The sequence below is a fragment of the Martes martes genome, assembly GCF_963455335.1.
Source record: "Martes martes genome assembly, chromosome: 4".
NCBI classification, from domain to species: domain Eukaryota; kingdom Metazoa; phylum Chordata; class Mammalia; order Carnivora; family Mustelidae; genus Martes; species Martes martes.
In genome coordinates, this window is record NC_137891.1 from 113,067,115 (window position 1) to 113,084,763 (window position 17,649).

At 34.9% G+C, this 17,649-nt stretch overlaps 1 protein-coding gene across 3 annotated transcripts in view; it reads right to left on the bottom strand.

The window, feature by feature from the left end:
• FNBP1L (formin binding protein 1 like) overlaps positions 1–17,649 on the bottom strand; it is a 105,551-nt gene that overhangs the window by 33,616 nt on the left and 54,286 nt on the right. For all 3 annotated transcript variants that reach the window (XM_080800903.1, XM_080800902.1, XM_080800904.1), the window contains exons 3-4: positions 1,988–2,041; positions 621–768 (exon numbers count right to left, since the gene is read on the bottom strand). In XM_080800903.1, coding sequence (XP_080657029.1) covers positions 621–768; positions 1,988–2,041 — 202 coding nt within the window. The remainder of the gene's footprint in view (positions 1–620; positions 769–1,987; positions 2,042–17,649) is intronic.

A 17,649-nucleotide genomic window follows, 5' to 3' on the forward strand; every position in this document is an offset into this window, starting at 1 on the left:
AGGAAAAGACTATTAGTAAAGTAAAACTCTCTAAAATGCACTTAATAAGTATTATCTGAATACTTTAAGTATATCCTATAAGACAGATATAATCTCTAGACAAAGACATGACTTATCTTGAATAGAGGCTGACAAATGTTTTCTATAAAGGGTCAGATAAATATCTTAAGTTTTTGCAAGCCATGTGGTCTTGGTTACAAATATTCAACCTTCCTGATATAATACAAAAGCAGCCACAGGAAATACATAAGTAAATGAGTGTAGGTGTGTTTCAATAACACTTTAATTATAGTCAATGAAACGTGAATTTCAAACAATTTTCACATGCCATGAAGTATTCTTTTGATTTTCTTTTCAACTATCCAAAATATTACAAACCGTTCTTAGCTCATGAGGAACTAAGAAAAAGAGGCAGTAAGCTAGATTTGGCCCATGGGCTGCAGGTTACCAAATCTTGGTCTTAAACCCAAAGGATCACAAATTAGCAAGAGTATCAAGATAATTTTAGTTAAAAGAAACTGAAATAGCAAACCAGTTTATACTGAATATTACTTTAAAAAGAAAAGTAATTATGTGAAAACATTTCATGTACTATATAACTGAATGAAAACAATAATTACCATTTTTCTTTCAGTTTTCAGATCATGAGCATATCTCATTAATTCACCATAAACTCTGTGCGCCATTTCTTCTGCTACTACTTCTCGCTGTCCTGCATAGTCATTTAACTCGTTAAGGATGTTAAAAAAGGCTATACACGAGGTAAACCTGACAAAAAACATATTAAAAAATTTATGTATTTTTTCTTTAAAAATGTTTTCCATGAGGTATGGATTGAGCCTGACACTTGACAAATTTTAACATACTCAACCTAACTCTCTGCTAGTAGCTCCAAATTAACTCTATATGAAAAGAATACTACATTTAGCTCAAGTTGTATGTTTGTATATCTTCAAGTAGTCTTAATTTATAAATAAAGGGATATATGGGGTCAAAAAATAGTAAGAATACTACCTGCAGGCTCTTTTGGCATACTGGAATCTCTTAAGTAGTCAATTGACTGGCCTGAGCTGGGGAATGAGCTGGGATTCCTAGGACTGGCAGCTGAACCTGTTGCAGAGATGATGTGCTTGCTCTCGAGGACAGAACCTGCCAATCATACCACTCAAATGCATCTCGATGGCTGATCTACAGAACAATTTTGCTATCAGCTCTGGACACAGCTGCTTGTATGCCTGCCCACATCCTGAATGGAAGTAAAGTGCCATTATGGTTGGCACCAAAGAGGGGTAGGAAGGGGCAATAAGGGTAAAAAATGTGTGTGGAGGGAAGGAGAGAAACAAAGAGAATTGCTGTATTAAAATGTACGGATCTATTCTAAATACACTGCCTGAACACTCTTTCAGCTGAAGGCAAGTAACTCAGATAATACTCCATTAACACTAAACTTAATAATCCTAACAACTAACAAATATACACAAAGTTGTTTTAAGTCTAGTCTCTTTGTTTCTGTATTTTACAACCATCCACTATCCCTGTTTAAGACTACCAAAAAGCTCATTAGCAATTCCTAAACTTTTATTCAGAGTTCCAAGGTTACTCTGAAAACCTTATTCCTTTTTGTTATCCCTTTAAACTAACCAGCTAAACTGTTTTAATACCTGTAAGAGTAAAAGCAAGAATCTGACAAACTAACAACTGCAAAATAAAGTATGCAGAAAATACCCTTTTCTTTGGAAGACTAAATCACTCAAATACAGTCCCAGTCCACATTTTACTTGGAAACCCATACTTTCAACTATTTCAGAAAACTGAGCCCAATGAAATATTCTTTATTAGAATAAATACTTTCTTATTTAAGAACATGTGATTTTTTAATTACAACTTTAAAAAATCATTATAAAGGGCTACCAGCATATTTTACTAAATAACAAAAATATAAGTTTTTTTATTTTAATATGCAATAATAAACAGGTATATAATTTACCTTGGTTCTTCATCTTTGGAGGAACGTTTGGGACAATACTTCTTAACCAGATTTCTACAGGAAGAAAAAAAGTTTTTTAATGTATAAAAAATACTACTGTTGACCATAAGAGTCTCTTAATCTCACAAAACAAACTGAAGGTTGCTAGGGGTATGGGGGTAGGGAGAGGGTTGTTGGGTTATGGACACCGGGGAGGGTACATGCTATGGTGAGTGCTGTGAAGTGTGTAAGCCTGGCGATTCACAGACCTGTACCCCTGGGGCTAATAATACATTATATGTTAAAAAAAAAATAACTATTGTTGAAACTGAAATATTCTAAAAATTGACAATTTCATGATATCAAGAATTTAATGACATAAAACAAGACAGCAACATAATCCTCTACTACCATTAACATCATGATCCCTATAATTTGTTCTTGAAATACTGATACCTATAAAAAGAAATGTTATTTGTGTTTGTATGAATGTAATCATAATAATTTGGATGATTACGCTGTCACATAATAGAGGTGAGAATAAACAAAGTACAAAGAATAGAATAAACAAATTTTAGTCCACTAAACTGAGCCACAGCAAAAAGACAAGTATTTCAAAGAAATAACATCACTATTTCATTTTGCAAATCAGGAATTTTAGTATGAACTACGAGTAACAGGCGAATAGATGCGGACTCACACGATAAAAGAACATCCTCCATAACTCTGCTTTTATGACCCTTAACATTCTCTTTTTTAAGCAAATTAATTATATTTATACTTGTTTAACTTTCTTTGCCTGCATCCATGTTCATTCTACAGAGTCTCAGCCTAAAATGCTACCTTATCTCACCTTTGCAAACTCAGAGGAGACTAGAACATGTACAAGTCAGAATGGACTACTTGGGTTTGAATCCTAACTGTTTTTTGTGGCCATCTACGTGTCCTTAGGTAATTTACTTGCCTGGTTTCCTATCAATGGTGATAACAGTACCTAAACACTACGGTGTTATGAAAATTAAAGTGGATAATATTTGTAAAGCATTTACCAGTGCTTTGTACAGTTCTCAAAATATGGTCAATGGACAAGTAAAGGTACACAGACTCTTTGTTACCAATCCACAAAAAGCTAAGTACAGAACTTGAGAATAATTTTGTCTTTTGAATCTAATAATAAAAAAATTGGTGCCTATATTTTATGTCTCCTTTTATGTCATTTTCCTAGTATTAAATTTTACTGTATTTTACAAAAGCATTAATATACAATGAACTGGAAACTTAAAAAGAAACTAATCCATCAACACAAATAATGAGATACACTGCTTTAATCTGTAGGCATTTAAAAAATAAATGGCCCTATGGTCTTTCAAATAAATACTTCAAAAGAATCACTGTCTTAATTACTCTTAAGTCATCATTGATTCATTCCACTTAATTCAGCTTATCCATTCTATAATTATCTACTATATGCTAGGCACTGTGCAAGCTACTGGGAACTTAAGAAATGACTGAATACCCATGCTCAAGATATTTATACTCTACTGAAAGAAGATAAACATATACCAATAATTACAATATACAGCATAATAAATGCTATGATAAAAGTAACAAAGGGTGCTATGATAGACAAGAGAAAGTCTTAATACCCTGAACAATGGGGGAAAGAACAGGCAAGACATTGAGAAGGGTTAATATTTACCGAATTAATAAAAAAAACTCACAGTCAGGGCACCTGGGTAGTTCAGTCAGTTAGGCATCCTACTCTTGGTTTCAGCTCAGGCCATGATCTCAGGGTCCTGGGATCAGACCTGGCATCGGGTTCCACACTCAGTGAGGAGTCTGCTGGAGGTTTTATTCCTTGGTCCCTCTCCCTCTCTCACTAACACACACACACTCTCTGTCTCTCTCTCTCTCTCTCAAATAAATAAATTAATTAATTAAATCCTTTTTAAAAAATAAATAAATAAAAATAAAAGAATAGGTTAAGTGACCTTTGGGCAACATCAAGCATACCAACATCTACGTTTTGGGGGTACCAGATGTTAAAGAGAAAGAGAGGGAAAAATTATCTGAAGAAGTAACAGCTGAAAAATTCCCCAACTTGAGGAATAAAACAGATATCCAGGTCAAGGAAGGAAAGAAAGCCCCAAAGGAGATAAACTTGAAGAGGTCTACCCCAAAGCACATAATAATTAAAATGTCAAAAATCAAAGAGAGAATCTTAAAGCAGCGAGACAAAAAAGTAATTATGTACAAGGAAACAACCACCTAAGTCTATAGTTTCAACTATTCAGTAGAAACCCTGCAGCCCACAGCATGATATATTCAACGTGCCAAAACAGAAAAAAAAAAAACAAAAACAAACCTACAACCAAGAATACTCTATTCAGTAAGGTTATCATTCAGAATTCAGAATTCATTCAGGAGAGAGAGTTTCCCAGGCAAACAAAGTTAAAGGACTTCATCACTACTAAACCTACTTTACAAGCAGTGTTTAAGGGACTTCTTGGAGCAGAAAAGGCCACAAGTAGGAAAAAATTATGAAAGAAAAAATTTCACTAGTAAAAGCAAATATATGGTAAAAATGGTAGATCACTCATAAAAGTAGTATGATGGTTAAAAGACAAAAGTAGTAAAATCAATTTTATCTACAATAATGAGTTAAAGGATACACAAAATAAAAAGATGCAAAATATATATGTTAAACACGTAAAACAAAGGGAGGGGAAGGATGTAGTGCTTTCAGAAACTTAAGTGACCACAGCATGTATACACAGCATGTTATACATGAACCTCATTGTAACCACAAACCAAAACCCAGTAACACATATATAAAAAATAAAAAGAATCCAGCAAAACACTAAAAAAAGTCATCAAATCACAAGGGAAAAAAGCAAGAAAAAAAAGAACTAAGAACTGCAAAAACAACCAGAAAACTATTAACAAAACACCAATCAGTATATACATATCAGTAATTATCTTAAATGTAAATAAACTAAATGCTCCAACCAAAAGACAGAAGGTGACTGAATAGATTTTAAAAAAACAAAAACAAGACCTATCTATATATGCTGCCTGCAAGAGGCTCATTTCAGACCTAAAAAGATACATACAGACTGGAAGTAAAGGGATGGAAAAAGATATTCCAGGAAAATGGAAACGAGAAAAGCTGAGGTAGCAATACTTGTATCAGATAAAACAGGCTTTAAAACAAAGACTTTAACAAGAGACAAATATGCCCCTTATATAATGATAAAGAGATTAATCCAACAAGAGAATACAACAACTATAAATATCTATGCACCCAACACAGAAGTACCTAAATATATAAGTCAAACATTAATAGATATAAAAGGAGAAATTGACAGTAATACAGTAAATAGTAGGGGACTTTAGCACTACACTTACATCAATGGATACATCATGTATACACAAAATTTGCAAGGAAACATTGGCTTTGAACAACACATTAAAGCAGATGCACTTAACAGATACATACAGCATTCCACCCCAAAAAGAACAGAATACATTCTTTTCAAGTATACATGGAACATTCTCCAGGAGATATCACATTTAGGCTACACAACAAGTCTCAATAAATTTAAAAACACTGACATTGTATCAAGCATCTTTTCTGACCACAACAGTATGAAACTGAAAAGTCAATCACAAGAAAAAAACTGGAAAAAACAAAAACATCTGGAGGCTAAACAATATGCAACTAAGTAACCAATAAGTCAACAAAGAAATGAAAGAAAATAATAAAATACTTTGAGACAAATTTAAATGTAAACTTGAAACTGAAAACCTTTGAGACACAGCAAAGGCAGTTCTTTAAGAGGTAAGTTTATAGTGATAAAAGAAAAACCTCAAACAATCTAACCTCACATCTAAAAGAGCTAGAAAAGAACAAAACCCAAAGTTAACAGAAGAAAGGAAATAATAAAGATCACAGCAGAAATAAATGAAATAGAGACTTAAAAAATAGAAAAATATCAAAACTAATAGCTGGTTCTTCAAAAAATAAACAATTAATAAACCTTTAGTCAGACTCATCAAGAAAAAAAAAGAGAGGACTCAAATCAGAAATGAAAGAGGAGAGAAGTTCCATCACAGAAATAAAATGGATTATGCGGCTACTATGAAAAAGTATACACCAACAAACTGGACAATGTAGAAGTAAGGACAAGTTCCCAGAAAAAAGCAATGTTTCAAGAATGAATCAGGAAAAAAAAGAATTTGAACACACTAATAACTAGTAATTTGACTCAGAAACAACGAAAAAAACTCGTAACAAAAAAAGCGTATGACCAAATGGCTTCACAGGTGAATTTTACCAAACATTTAAAGAAGAATTAATATCCATCCTTCTCAAACTATTCCAAAAAATTAGAGAAAAAAAAATTAAATAAAGGCTTCCAAATTCATTCTACATAACCAGCATTACCCTGATACCAAAATACTACAAAAAAAGAAAATTAGAGGTCAATATCCCCGATGAACATAATGCAAAATCCTCAATAAGGTATTAGTCAACTACATTCAACAATAAATTTTTAAAAATTATTCAACACAATTAAGTGGGATTTATAGCAGGGATGCAATGGCTCATATTCATAAGTCAATCAGACTGATATATCACATTAACACAACAAAGGATAAAAATTATATGATAATCTCAAAAAATGTAGGAAAAGAATTCAACATCCATTCAGGATAAAATCGCTCAACAAAGTAGAGATATAGGGAACATTACTCAACATAACAAAGTCCATGCATGATAAGCCCACAGCTAACATCATACTCAATGGTGAAAAGCAGCTTCTCCTCTAAGATCAGGAACAAGACAAGGATGACCACTTTTGTCACTTTTATTCAACATAATACTAGAAGTTCTAGCCAGAGTAATCGGACAAGAAAAAGAAATACAAAGCATCCATATTTGTAAGGAATAAGTAAAACTGTCACTATTGACAGATGACACAAAAACATACCCTAAAGAGCCTACCAAAAACTATAAATGAACTAAGAATTAATGAATTCAGTAAAGCTGCAGGATACAAAATTAGTATACTGTTGTTTCTGTAATAACAAAGTAGCAGGAAGAGAAATTAATCCTATTTATAACTGCATCAAAAAGAGTAAAATATCTGGGAATAAAGTTAACCAAAGAGATTAAAGATCTATATTCTGAAAATTATAAAAAGATGATTAAAGGAATTAAAGATGACACAAATAAATGGAAAGGTATTTCATGCTTATGGATTGAAAAAACTAATACTGTTAAAACGACCATACTACCCAAAGCGATCTACACATTCAATGAAATCCCTATCAAAATACCAGTTTTTCCCAGAACTAAACAAACAATACTAAAATTTGTATGGGACCACAGAAGACCCTGAATAGTCAAAGCAAACTTGAAAAACAAAGCTGGAGGTATCACAACCCCAGATTTCAAGATATACCATAAAGCTATAGTGCTCAAAACAGTATGGTACTGTTAGATACCATAGATACTTAGATACATGGATCAAGACAACAGAAAGAGAACCCAGAAATAAATCTATATTTATATGGTCAATTAATCCTTGACAAAGAAGGCAAGAATATACAATGCAGAAAAGCCAGTCTCTTCAATAAACGCTATTAGGAAAAATGAACAGCTATGTGCAAAAGAATGAAAGTGAACGACTTACTTGCACCATACACAAAAATAAACTTAAAATGAATTAAAGAAGGGTGCCTGGGTGGCTCAGTGGGTTAAAGCCTCTGCCTTCGGCTCAGGTCATGATCCCAGGGTCCTGGGATAGAGCTCCGCATTGGGCTCTCTGCTCAGCGGGGAGCCTGCTTCCCCGACCCCCTTGCCTGCCTCTCTGCCTACTTGTGATCTCTATCTGTCAAATAAATAAACAGAATCTTAAAAAAAAAAAAAAAGATCTGAAACCATAAAACTCCTAAAAGAAAACATAGGCAGTAAACTTCTGAACATTGGTCTTAGCACTTTATTTTTGGGCCTGTCTTCTCAGGCAAAGGCAACAAAAACAACCATCAACAAAATGAAAAGGCAACATACTAAATGGAAGAAATGAACAAATGATATCTCCAATAGAGGTTCATATCTAAAATATATAAAGAACTCATACAACTCAACACCAAAAAACCCCCAAACAATCTGATTAAAAATGGGCAGAGCATCTAAACAGACATTTTTCCAAAGAAGACACAGATGGCCAACAAACACATGAAAAGATGATCAACATCACTAATCATCAAGGAAATGAAAATCAAAACACCGACAAATCACCTCATACCTGTCAGAATGGCTAGTACCAAAAAGACAAGAAACAAGTGTTAAACAAACTGAGGGGTGCTGGAGTGGAGGGGGGTGGGAGGGATGGGATGGCTTGGTGACGGACACTGGGGAGGGTATGTGCTTTGGTGAGCGCTGTGAATTGTGTAAGACTGATAAATCACAGACCTGCACTCCTGAAACAAATAATACATTATATGTTAGAAAAAAAAGAAAGAAAGAAAGAAAGAAAGAAAAAGGAAAAGAAACAAGTGTTGGTAAGGACATGGAGAAAAGGGCACACATGTGCCTTGTTGGTGCAGCCACTGTGGAAAATAGTGTGGATGTTCCTCCAAATTTTACAAAATAGAAATATCAGATGATCCAGTAATTCCACTCTGAATATTTACCCAAAGAAAATGAAAATACTAATTCAAGAAGATGTATGCACACCCACATTTACTGCAGATTTATAATAGTCAAGATATGGAAGCAACCTAAGTGCCAATCAATATACAAATGTATAAAGAAAATGTGGAACGTGTGCACACACACACACACACTCACTCACTCACACAGGAATATTACTCAGCCATAAAAAAGCATCAAATCTTGCCGTTTGTGACATCATGGATGGACTTAAAGAATATTACGCTACATGAAATAAGTCAGACAAAGACAAATGCCGTATGATTTTGCTTATGTGTGAAATCTTAAGAAAGAGCGGAAGGAAGGAGGGAAAGAAAGATGAACAAACATAAAACAAAATAGAAACAGGGTTATAAATATGAAGAATAAATGGCTGGTTGCCAGAGAGGAAGGGATGGAGGACACGGGTGAAATCGGTGAAGGGGGTTAAGAGGTACGAACTTCCAGTTATAAAATAAGTAAGTTGCAAGGATTTAAAGTACAGCATAGGCAAGAGAGTCAACTATATTGCAGTAATTGTATACTGACAGACAGTAACTACACTCATCAGAGTAAGCATTCTATATTGTATATAAATGTTTAAATCACTATATTGAACACCTAAAACTAATATAACATGTCAACTACACTACAATTAAAAATAAATTTTAGGGGTGCCTGCGTGGCTCAGCTGGTTAAGCATCTGCCTTTGGCTCAGGTCATGATTCCTGGGATCAAATCCTGCATTAGGCTCCTTGCTCAGTGGGGAGCCTGCTTCTCCCTCTCTCCCATTTTGTGCTCTCTCGCTAACTCTGTCACTATCTCTGTCTCTCTCAAATAAAATCTTTAAAAATAAATAAATTTTAGAAGTTTTATTAATATTTAACACATTAGGGCACCTGGGTGGCTCAGTGGGTTAAGCCTCTGCCTTTGACTCAGGTCATGATCTCAGGGTCCTGGGATCGAGTCCCACATCAGGCTCTCTGCTCAGCAGGGAGCCTGCTTCCCCCCCCCATCTCTCTCTGCCTGCCTCTCTGCCTACGCGTGGTCTCTCTCTCTGTCAAATAAATAAATAAAATCTTTAAAAAAAAAAAAAAGAAGGTTTAAAAAAATATTTAACACATTACTACACTAGTATATGTACATTATAAAAAATTATGCATGCACGGTACAGTTTTTATAGGTAAGCAATAAAAGTTCAGAGATCTCTGGCCTAGAGAAATCAAATATATAAAACACTTTTACATAACATAATACGGTAAGAACAGAAGATTCTATGGAGGGGCTTCCCCAAAAGAGAAAGTCCGAAATTTCTTACTTCCTGACATACCCTGAGAAGAGGTGAACAAGAACTAGACAACCAGAAAGCCCTGGGAGGAGCCTAAATAGAGAAGATCTAATAAGCATAGGCACCGAAGAGAAAAATTACAGCATTTATGAAGACCTATAAATCGGTTCATGTTGCTGAACACCAATCAATCGTGAATCAAACAATGGTAATCAGTCAGGCTGGAAAGGTATATGGGAGGCAGCAGAGGCCCTTCTATGTCATATTAAGGAAGTCTAACTAAATACCCTTTACCTGCGGTTTTTACTCATGATTATCTGAAACACCACCAAAAATCATTTTTGTGGATGAATTACTTTATTAATCCAAACATGAGCAAATCTATGTGCTACACATTAATTACTTCTGGTGCTATATCAACAGAAAAAGATAAAAAAACTCGGTTAATTAGAACAGGCAAATACGCAAAGACAGAAGTAGATTAGTGGTTGCCAGGGCTTGAGAGAGGGGTGAATGGGGAATGACTACAGATAGGTACAGGGGTTTCTTTTTTACAATGATAAAAATGTTCTAAAATTAAATAATAGTGATGGTTTGAAAACTCTGTGAGTATACTAAAAACGACTGAATTGTATACTTTAAAGGGTAAATTTTATAGTATGTAAATATGTCAATAAAGCTATTATAGGAGGAGGACTGGCTACAAGATAGCAGTCCATCTGCCACAGGTACATCAAAACAAGTCTAAAATGGAATTTATCTTCTTTATAAACCTTATTCTTTTCTTACATTAATAGTACTACCATCAACGTAGACATTTCAGCCAAAAATCTAGCAATCACCCTACATATCAAGTCTCTCCCACCTTAAGGTGTTCAAGTCCTAGAGATTCTAGTTCCTAACTTTTAAATTCTTTTTATAATAAAAAGGAAAAAATTACTCCAGAAGAAGTCCCTTTTTCACAACCTTGCTACTGTTCTGGAAACAGACATGTGAGGATAGGATGACTGAAGCTATTACCACATCTTGCAACCAAGATCAAGACATTCACAATGCCACTGACATCACTAAGCTCTAGAATCCCGTTTCCAAACTTATTGTTATGTGGGAAGACTCTTACTTGGAAAGGACTGCTTCTTAACTAACACTACAGAAGAGCTGAATAAAAATGTCCAACAGGGGCGCCTGGGTGGCTCAGTGGGTTAAAGCCTCTGCTTTCGGCTCAGGTCATGATTCCAGGGTCCTGGGATAGAGCCCCGCATCGGGCTCTCTGCTCAGCGGGGAGCCTGCTTCCTCCTCTCTCTCTCTCTGCCTGCCTCTCTGCCTACTTGTGATCTCTGTCTGTCAAATAAATAAATAAATAATCTTAAAAAAAAAAAAATGTCCAACAGAGAAATGTAGTAAAAACTGGAACACTGAAGAAACTTCTGGGATCCAGATACATATGTGAGAGTTAACACATAAGAGGACAATAACAAAAAGAAGAACTACCATTTGTCATCCATATATTATTCACCAATCTCTATGCTAAGTATTCCATAATCTTATACTTACAGCAAACCTACAGGCAGGTATTATTAGCCCTATTCTATAGGACTCAGACATGGTCAGATAGCTAATAAAGGACAACATGAAGGGTGCCTGGGTGGCCCAGTCAGTACAGAGTCCAATTCTTGATTTGGCTCAGATCATGATCTCAGAATTGTGAAATCAGCCCTGGGTCAGCTCCACACTGAGCATGGAGCTTGATTAAGATTTTCTCCCTCTCCCTATGCCCCGTCCCCTTCCCTTAAAAAAAAAAAAACAAAAACGGGAGGGGGACACACCAAACCCCACAACAAATCTGTTTCAACACCTTAGTTAAAACAATAATGAATGAAAATGGGTCCACCCAAAATGTACAAAATGAGAAGGTAGCTAAAAATAATCTAGAAATATAATTTAAGAGGGAAGGACAAACTGCTCGACAAGAGGGGTAAGGACGAGCAGTCAGGCAGATCAGAGGTAAACAAATTATGGCCCACACAGCTGCCTGTTTTTACAAATAAAACTTTACTGGAACACACCACACTCATTCAACTATGTATTGTCTGTGACTGCTTTTGCACTACAACAGCAGCAAAATTGAATGGTTGTAACATATAGCATAGAAAGCCAAAATTATTATCTGGCACTTTATAAAAAATGTTTTTCAACTCTTAAGAGAAAAACCCAAGAAAGCATATCACTGAAGATAATTTTTTTCTTTTAAGTTCTAAGAAGAAATAGTCAATTCATCAAAGAGATGTAAAAACACTGGTACCAAAAATGTAATTTAGCAATTACAAGGTAACTAACTTATGAGCACCCTGATTATGATAACTACAGTCTCCAACCTATAAATGTGTTGCAATCTAAAAATTATTAAGTCAGTCATTCCTACCCCCCCAAAAAAAGAAAGAAAGAAAGAAAAGTTTGTGATTTTTCAACCATAAATCCATGAATTACTTTAAACAAAAACAGCCCAAACTTGGGCAAAGAACATTTCAAAGAGCAAGGAGTTTCAAACTCTGAACCTGTTTTTACATATCAACATTTTAAGCACTGTTTAGAATCATAGGTTATGTGGACATCAGTTGTTTTGCATCACTCACTAGCTTTCTTTAATTTTTTAACAGCTTATGGCAGGCACATTTCTGCTCATCAAAAAAACATGTTATTTTGTACATTTCCCAGCCCCCTTGCAGTTAGGCAGGACCACGTGGCTAACTCTGTATAGTGGGCCACAAGTTCTATGTAACTGCCAGACTAAAGCACTGAGAGCTCATGCATAACCCTAAGGGCTCTCCCATTCCCTACTGAAACAACTGTGGAAGCTTCATGCTGAGATGGAAAATGGAAATAGTCTAGATTTCTGAGTTACCACATGGGCTTCCCTAGAGTTATAGCTGACACTGCACAAGCAAGTAAGCTTTTGTTGTGTAAAACTCCTGGGATTTGGGACTTCTTATTCCAGTACTGCCTAAGCAGATCCAAAACTAGAGCTCTCCCAATGTCATGTCTATGTAGTTACAGTGCAGCTGGCCACATGCTATGGTCCAGAAATTTTTATTTGATCCGGCCACATTATTCCAAGCTAACAAAAGCCAATCGTAAAATTTCTGTTGTACTTCTTGGGAAGACAGGTTCTCTTCCTGCTGAAGCTAACCTGAGAAGACATAATCTTAGATCCACCATGTGGAAACAGACTTGGGAATTAAACCAACAGAGAGGAAAGCAAAACAAGGAAAAAAGAATTCTTAACACTTTTCCTGAGTATCCAGATCCCTGACCTTTTCAGTCACATTAAACCAATCAATTCCTTTTTTTACTTAAACCGATCTGGGTTGGGTTTCTGACTCTTAGAATTATAACTACCAGAGGTTAACCACAAAAGTCATAACACAGCTTAAACATAACATAAAAACTATTAATTTAAACTCTAGCCTCAGGGAGGAAAAGCACATATATACAAGAGGGAAGAGGAAGAAGAAAATAGTATTACTTTTACCTTTTTGTGCATGCAGGGTTAGTCCTAAGCAATTTTTTTAAAATCACTCTTGCCACTCTTAATTTATAAGTCACCCATCTTTAGGCAAATCTTCCCAAACCCCTAGTATCCAGAGGCCACAGAAACCATATACAGGCCACTTGACTCCATCCAAGGCAACACTGACTAGAAAAACTGAAGTGTGGTCCAAAATGTTTTGCTTATATTCCACCAAATCAAAACTTTTATTTCTAAGAAAACATATGTTTTGGAAGAAGACACAACAAATTATTAATTGTACTCACTTCCAGGAAGAAGGACTGGGAAGGGACTTATATTTAAATACGTTATAATGATCATATACTATTTTTGTAACTTTTTAAAAAAAATTAGTGATAAAGATATACAAAAAGAATGTATCCCCTCAAAGCAGCTGCTCATCGTTGGACCTTCTAAGCAAACAGTCTAAAGTGAGCAAAGATTCGTAACAAGTGTGAATGGCTAAAAGCTCCTACAAATCCCTGCATTGCATTTTCAACATAATATGCTTAATTAGGTCAAATAAATCTCAGAGTGGCATGTCTTAAACATGTAAGTGCAAAGCATTCAGGTTACTCCTAAACTAAAGATCTGCTAGGCAATTCATCATTCTCAAGAAACCTGCCCTTACTGTCAGTTCCCCTAGATTATTCTTTTTCAGAACTTTTCCTTTCTAACATGTCCAGAGATTCTCCAAGGAACCAATTATGATAGCAGTTTATATGTAAGCAGTTTATATGCTTTTGAGTAGGGTGCTATAAATTAGGAGTTAATTAAAACACAAAGTTCTGTACATATCCAATATATATCAGAGAAATTAAAATAAATGTTACAGGTCAACCCTCCCGGGTCCCTTCCCTCTTCGGGAGTATTAGCTTTGAGCTAATACTCAATAAACCTTGCTTTCCTGCCCCCCCCCAATAAAATAAAATAAAAGTCATAGACACACTGGTACGTTGTTTTGATATATGTGTGTCTCCTCTCACCCATGTTTTCTAACTACCGTAGGATCATGTACTCTGGATACAGAGGAATTAACATTGTTCACTGTTCCTTCAGTGGTCAGAGAGAGCCTCTAAATTTAATGGGCATCTCCAAAACTCACAGTATTCCATATATATATATGGAATTAATCCAAATTTAAATTGTTGATCTTAATCTTTTTTATCCATTCTAGTTTGTTGTGTTTTTATTTATTTTTTTTGGTTTTAGGGAAAATTATAAAACATCTCAAATAATTTCTCAAAACTTTAATTCACTTTTATTAAAACCACATATTACAGTTAAATGATGTCGTATAGAGTATCTCAGAGATTTTTAAAAGCTAAAAATCACGTCTATACATTTTCCATCAATTTCAACATGTGAGAAGCTGAGTTCTAATGCCTATTTAACAGGCCATCAATATCATATTTGTAACATGGGATACAAATCATACTATTTCTCCTGGCAGAATGGTAGTGTTAAAGACCTGAGACTGATCAGCATCCCTCTTCTTAACTGACCCTTCCCCACATCTGTTAACATCCTTAGGAGTTGCCAGATTAATACAAGTGGCCCTATTTGTGGGTCTAAATGTAAGTGATCCAGAGATAGAAAACCAAATCTCACTGGGAGAAAGAGTTTTCTTCCTGGATTTTTTACGTCTTGGGACCTGATACTGCTTTGAGGCCAGTAAGAGTTTAGTATCTAGGACATAAAACTTAACCTGTTGGTGACTGCATTTCCTACTTTACAGAGAAATCCAGTCTGCACCCAAAGAATAGAAGGCAACCCACCAACAGATGCATCCCCCCCCCAAAAATTTTTATTTATTTAGAAAACAAAAAACAATGGGCTCTGGATGTGTTCAGGTACTGACTCTTTTTCCCCCTGTAACCTAGCTGCACCCCAGGCCTTCAATTAAAAAGTAAAATTAGTAAAAGATATCAACAAATTTCTCTTGTCAATAAATTTCTCATTATACTTATCATTCAAACTGGGTTTTCTATCACTTACAGCCACGAATCTTTTCTCATATAGTGTAAAATTAAACAGAAAAGATACCCATGTACAGAAGAATAAAGTTGTATACCCTTACCTTCCACCACATACAAAGACTAACTCAAAGTGAATCAAAGACCTAAACATAAGAGATAACACTACAAAACTCTTAAGATAGGGGGAAAGTTTCATGACACTGGATTTGGCAATGATATCTTGGATATGACACCAAAAGCAAATGCAATGAAAGATAAAGTGAAGTGGACATCAAAATGTAAAACTTGTGCATCCAAGGTCACAATCAACAAATGAAGAGCCAATGAACCAATGGAATGGGACAAAGAATTTACAACCCATGTTTCTGATAAGGGGTTAAAATCTAGAAAATATATTCAAACACCTAAAATTTGATTTAAACACCAAGAAATTTGATTTAAAAATTGGACAAAGAACTTGAGTTAAATTTCTTCAAAGATACACAAACAGCCCTCAAACAAATGAAAACATACTTGGTATCACTAATCATTACAGAAATGCAACTCAGAACCACAATGAGATCTCTTACATCCGTTAAGAGGGCTGTTATCAAAAACAAACAAACAAAGGGAGCCAGGGAGGCTTAGTTGGTTAAGCACTTGACGCTTGATTTCAGCAGCTCTGATTTTGATCTCAGGGGTCGTGAGTTCAAGCCCCGCACTGGTTTTAATGCTAGGTGAGGAGACCACTTAAAAAACAAAACAAAAACACAAAAATTACAAGTGTTGGCAAAAGGTGAAGAAATCGGAACCTTGGGCACTGCTATTGGAAATGTAAAACAGTTCACAGCCACTGAGGAAAAGAGTTATAATGGTTCTTCAAAAAATTAAACACAGATTTACTATATGATCCAGCAATTCCTATTCTAGGTATACACTCAAAAGAACTGAGAGCAGGAACTCAGTCAAATATTTGTACACACATGTTCATAGCATCTCTATTCATAACAGCCAAAAGGTGGACCCAAATGTCCATTAACAGATAAACAAAATGTGGTACATGCATACAATAGAGTAATATTTAGCCTTAAAAAGGAAGGAAATTCTAAACATGTTCCAACATGGATAAGCCTTAAATTATGTAAGTGAAACCAGCCAGCTGCAAAAAAAGAAATACTCTATTTTACTTACAAGGTACCTGGAGTAGTCAAATTCACAGAAACATAAAGTAGAACTACAAGGGCTGGGAAAAGGAGAAAATGGGGAGTTTTTAACAGGTATACAATTTTAGTTTTTTTAAGATGAGTAAGTTCTGGAGATTGGTTGCCTAATGGTATGAATATAGTTACAGCACCTCAAATGTACACTTAAAATGACTAAGATGGTAATTGCTGTTTCCCTTCTAAATATCAGATTCTTAAGTGACAACTATATGACATCTTCAAAGTCCAGATTCAAATAAGGAGCTATATCTGTCTGGGTAACCTATATTTTATACATACAGGATAACAAACATTTCACCTCATTTTAATCACTGCTACATAATTCAAATGGTACAAAAAATAATTTGGAAATTAAACTACTCAAGGCATTATAAAAGAGCTGAGAGATTAATGAACGGATCTACACAACCAACACCATTAACAATCAAGTTATTTTTGTAGTTGTTTAAACAATAATGAGGTCTTTAAATTCTTTTCACTGGAAAGTTTACTATTAAAATATTTAATATGACTGACTTGAACTTTCTTTCCTAAGAGCTTTGTGTTTTACTTGTTAGGTACTGCTTCACTGTTTAATCAAAAAAAAAAAAATCTGAAACATTTTAATAGAATAATTAGGAACAGGGTTTGTGATTCTCATTAAGGTGATGAGCCTGAGTTTCTTTACTAAATGAATCATTCCACATTGTGACTCATTCCCAATACTCTGCTATAGGGAAAATACATTACAGGTCTTAAAAATACAATGGTAACAAATAACATCAAACTCTTGTGAAGATTAAAAAAAGACAGAAGCATATATAAACAGAAACGACCCTCCCTCAAACAATCCAGTTGTTAAAAATAGAGGTCAGTAATTTGTTATGATAATTAACTTAGGAGGGCTGGGGGCAGGCAGCAGCATTTTAGGTATAACAGCATGAAATGAGATATAAATAGAGCTCTACGGCTCACAAAAAGTACAAAG